General features: G+C 44.1%; 1 protein-coding gene across 1 annotated transcript; it reads left to right on the forward strand.

Moving 5' to 3' along the window:
• The first annotated feature begins 1,065 nt into the window (after window positions 1-1,065).
• Window positions 1,066-4,398, forward strand: LOC136780052 (uncharacterized). The gene has a single exon (XM_066738089.1). The coding sequence runs from the start codon at window positions 1,066-1,068 to the stop codon at window positions 4,396-4,398; it is 3,333 nt and encodes a 1,110-aa protein (XP_066594186.1).
• The last annotated feature ends 710 nt before the right edge of the window (window positions 4,399-5,108 follow it).

The raw sequence follows: 5,108 nt of genomic DNA on the forward strand, positions 1-5,108 counted from the left end.
AAAACTTCAATCGATAAGAATACCACAATTTCATCGAAAATATCCTCCCTCCTCTTGCCAGTAATTTTCTCATCAATTTCATAAGTACAGTTCCTATAAAGATTCTAATTTTATAACTTGTTAATTGCATGGACAAATCTTAATTAAAAACAAATGAATCGTAGTTTTAAATGTCGAGTGAATACAATAATTTAAGATAATCATAATTATTTATTAACTTTTAATCAGATGATGTGAGTCATATATTCTATATACTCGTAGCCCCCCTCTCATCTGTCTTTGTAGGCGAGTGTCCATAGCTGGGGTATAATCTCGTGGAGTTTTCTTCCATTCCAAAAGTTTTGTGCTTCTTTCGTTCCCCTCGACGACTCCTCGTTAGCCATCTCACCCCAAAATCATTATAACGTTCTGAATTAATGCCGTCATGTGCATTAGTCCTCTACAGCTTAGAAACATCTCGCTAGAAATATTATCCAAATGGTGTTGGGTTACGAGAGAGAGAGGGTGAGAGAGACGGTTTGGTTCGACAAGCAATCCTATAAGTAAAATTCCGTCGAATACGATCAATCCAAAAACTGTCTTGCAAGCTTAAAGAATACTTTTCATTAAGAAATCCCACTGAACTGATAAATGATTGAACCAAAGAAGGTTCAATCGATGTTTAAAAATATTTTCTGAACAAATTTTGATTAGATAATTATTACAAATTTCTGAATTAATGATATCATCTGGATTAGTCCTTTCGGTCTAGAAAACCTCTCACAGGAAACATTATCCAACCGGTACTGACTAGCTTACAAGAGGGACGGTTTATTTCCACCAGCAATTCTATAAGTAAAATACTATCGAGTATAAGCAATCCAAAAAAGGGCCTGTAAAAATCCTACTGGTCGAAAAAATAATTGGACAATAAATAAACATTTAATTCCACTGATAAAAACTCAATCAAATTTATAAATATCACTAAAACAAATGCTGATCAAATGATAAAGATTAATCATTTGATATATTGTTACAGAAATCCAGAGCCTGAAAGAGAGAAAAGTTGCTATGCACGAGTGAAAAATGTCGTTGACGATGACGCATGAGAGTTTGAGTGCAGATGCACCGGAAATGGACAGCGATGGTTCGAGCAGTGAGGAGAGGAACGCGGGTAAACGGTTACGGGGCGAGCTGGATTCGAGTGGGCCAAAGAAACGAAGAAAACAGACGACACCTGTAAGATTCTCTTCGTCCTTGCAGAGCAACACAGCTGAAGACTCGAACGACGAGGAGGGTCAGGAAAGCTCCGAGGACAACGAAGGTAAATTGTCCAGGTATCCATCGACGACCCACCGATCCAAGGACGAGAATCTCAACATCGAGTTTCGCTGTCAGTTCTGCAATTTGACCTTGGACTGTAAGGAGGCATTGAACCTTCATCTGGAGACTGAGCACAATCAGGTACCACATAGTCTCCCGATGAAGCTCGAATCCCATCCGGACCAATCGGAGAGTCCAGTGAATTTGCTTAGCGTTAAGAACTTTGCGACTTCGTGGCTAGCCACTCACGGCCAAATGGGCCAATCGCAATCGATACAGAACGAGGAATGGCCTATCAATCAAGCACAACTGTCCAATCATTTGCAGACAATTTCAGGGTTCCCTGGTTCCTTGAGCCAGTATCTACCTCTGCCTAATTTCCCAGTACCCGATCCTGGACACATTGCCAGACCTAGTTTGGGACCAGCACCGGTGAGAATCTTCAACCCCGACGCCTACTGCGACCTCTGTAACAAGGAGTTCTGTAACAAGTACTTCCTGAAGACCCACAAGGCTAACAAACACGGTATCTACGTCGATTCACCTGGACCCAGTGCCGAGAACAGTGTTCAGGGTATGCAGAATAACGTTGCTGCCTTCGCTGCTTTCTCCACGAGTGTCAAGCTGGAACCACCAGCCACACCACCCATGCCCAGTATTCCCTGTGATATTTGCCAGAAGAGGTTCAAGAACGAGGAGTCCTTGAGGAAACACAAGCAGAAGGTTCACGTCGAGACAGCGTGCGTAATGGAGCAGTCAGATTCCCAGATGTCGTTTGTGCAGACCGAGGATGAAAGGGACAACACTCCTGGGGGGAGTCCTGGTGGGATGGAAGCATTATTCAAGCAGGAATTTGGTATCGAGCAAGAGGATGCCAGTTTTGTGCCAGCACCCAGACACATGTCCCCACATTCGATCCAACAAGCCAGGGACTCTGGCTTCAATGCTGATCGTCTCAGACGCTTAGGGGTTATTAACCCCGAAGCATTTTGCGAGATCTGTTGCAAGGAGTACTGTAACAAGTACTTCCTGAGGACGCATAAAATGAAACGACACGGTGTTCTGGTCCAAGACAATGAAAAGTCACCGAGTAATCCTGGTTCAGCTGCCACCTGGCACCAGGTACAGACCAGTCCTTTGAATCTAATTGTTGCTGAGAGTACAGCAAACAGCTCAGAGTCAGGAGACCGTAACGAGGACTACGAGTGTAAGCAATGTGGAATTCGCTTTCAAACTATTGGAATATATCAGGCACATAATAGAAAGATGCACGACGACGAGGAAGAATTGAAATCCCCGAAGCAGCATGATCTCGATTTGGACCAGGCTGATCCTAGAACAGACACCATATCTGAGGACCTTCAAAAATTGCAGACCATGATTCTTCAGTTGAATGGTCTAGAGGCTGCAAAGACTACAGTTTGCAACATCTGTGGAAAGGAATTTGATAACAAGACCCTCTTAAAAGTTCACATGGCTACGGATCATGGTACGGATGAGCCAGTATCCCCACTGGACAAGTCCCCGATGAATCCTGTCTATTGTACCCTTTGCGAGAAGGACTACCCAAATCAAGATACCTTGAGGAAACATATAGCGGAGGATCATCGACCACCTGCTGCTCCTTCGAGTGTCCCTGCTCCTCACGTGGCCACTACGTCCAACAATACTCCAATATTGGGATCCACTCCTTCAACACCCACGAATTCCTCACAAACGGAACGCAAGGTCACTTCCATGACCCCCACGTCAAGCTACTGCGAGATCTGCAACAAAGAGCTTTGCAACAAGTACTTCATGAAAACCCACATGCAACGAATGCACGGCATCGAGATCGAGAATGGTGCTCAAATTGGTGGAGTGATCTGCAATATTTGCAACAAAGAGTTGTGCAGTAAATATTTTCTCAGGGTCCACAAGCACAACACTCACGGGATTGTGGACGAGAGCACAACGAACTCCAGCAAACAGGAGAATTTCGACTCATCGAATTCGGAGGATCCTGCACTGAAACCTGAACAGCTGGGTGATCTGAGTCACAGATACTTTACTCACTTTACCGAGGTGTGTCCTGTCTGCAGTAGAAGATTCAGGAGCATAAAATGGCTGAAGGCTCACTTATTGGGTGACCATGGAAAGGCAGGAATCGAGAAGTGGCGCGAGATGGAACAACAGTACCAGACCACTACGAGGAATCTTGGCAAATCTATGGGTTCCTCAAAAAATCAGACGCCTATAAAAATACCAAATGGTTTTGATCTATCCCAACAACAAAAATCAATGGACTACCCTCCTGGATTAGGTAACCAGGTACTGTCCAACCTCTTCGGAACTTCCTCCGAGGACCCACAATCGAAAAGCTATCGTTGCTCTTATTGCAACTTCACTACGCCTGTATTACCATTTCTGTTTCTTCACGAAAGATCCCACGTATGTCCTCAGGAAGTACTGGAGGGCGACAGAGCCCTTCAATGCCCAATTTGCTCGCAAGGATTTCATCAACCAGAGCATCTTCATCAACATTTACTAACCAGACATCAATTCCCTAATATCTTGTCGAATTTTCCACCAGCAGTACTGGGAAGTCCTCGTGTGGATCCTGAAAAGGTCAATGATACCAAAGAGAGGAACGATCAGGACCTCAAGGACGATCGAAGGAAGGTTTCATCTGGGCAGAATGCTAATCAAAATCAAAAGCAGGAAGACACTGCGGTTCAGGTGACCCCACAAGGAGCATACAAGTGTGCCCAGTGTGGATTTGCCACGACGAATCTGAATAGGATCAAGAAGCACGTTCGCAAGGATCACAAGAGCATCGGTGACCCAACCGAGAGTGTCATCGCTGAACTTGGAAGGACTTTGAAGGACGTTGCCAATAAACACAAGGTACCAGCTTGCTACGCAATGCCTCAAGACGCCATCTCGAATTCAGACAAGACCATCATGCAGCCATTCCTCCTGGAGGAACAGGACCTCGTCCAGGTTGGCGAGGAGTCCAGCTCTGAGAAGAGATTCGCACCGGCCCTAGTTTATCTTCCCGTGAAGTCCAGAATTAATGGAACCTTTACGGCATCCTTCACCCTGAATCCTGCCTGAAACACCCCCAGAGTCCCTCTCGCCTGCAATCTGAGCACGTGGTTACTGGTTCCTATTTTTTACGAGACTAGCAACGAGATAGATTCGTATTTTTCGAAACTTGTCCTTATGCTCCCAGCTTCGAGCGTCAGTTGTCTCATACGTTTCCATATATCGTGCAACAATGCAAATCTCACATTTTTCTTAATAATTCTTTCTTAATGAGACTCCGACTCTTCGAAATGAAAATGATAAATTTCCCGGTCAATGACCTCTCAGGATTTTTATACCGAAAGAGCGAAGCTGGGGTGTAATATTTTTTTATAGAAGCGAACTTTTATACCATAAGTTTTCAGGGTGGTGACGTTCCTCTGGCCGAAGGGGAAGCCCCGCATTTAAGAGCCACGTTTTTATGGTGCGTTACGCTGTAAATATTAATTACGTAACGAACGAGTGATTGACACAGTTCCTATTTTAAATGCGTTCGGGCCACTTCGGAAAGAGGAGGGCCCTATTTGGTCGCAAACTATTTTTTCTCAACGTTCCGTCTTGCGATTAATTTTCTTCTAGTCCGAGTTTTGCTTTGCTCAACGAAACCACTGTTACGGATTTCCGTTGCGATTGTCCTAGTCAATATTTTATATATATATATAGATATATCTTATAAGCAGAGTTTGGGAGATAGCTTAAAAAATTCGCAAAAGTATTTATAAAATTAAGATACTCTGTAT

This window comes from Prorops nasuta, unplaced genomic scaffold (assembly GCF_024137725.1).
Source record: "Prorops nasuta isolate Cenicafe-Biocafe unplaced genomic scaffold, Cenicafe_Pnas_1.2 PNAS00018, whole genome shotgun sequence".
Taxonomy (NCBI): Eukaryota; Metazoa; Arthropoda; class Insecta; order Hymenoptera; family Bethylidae; genus Prorops; species Prorops nasuta.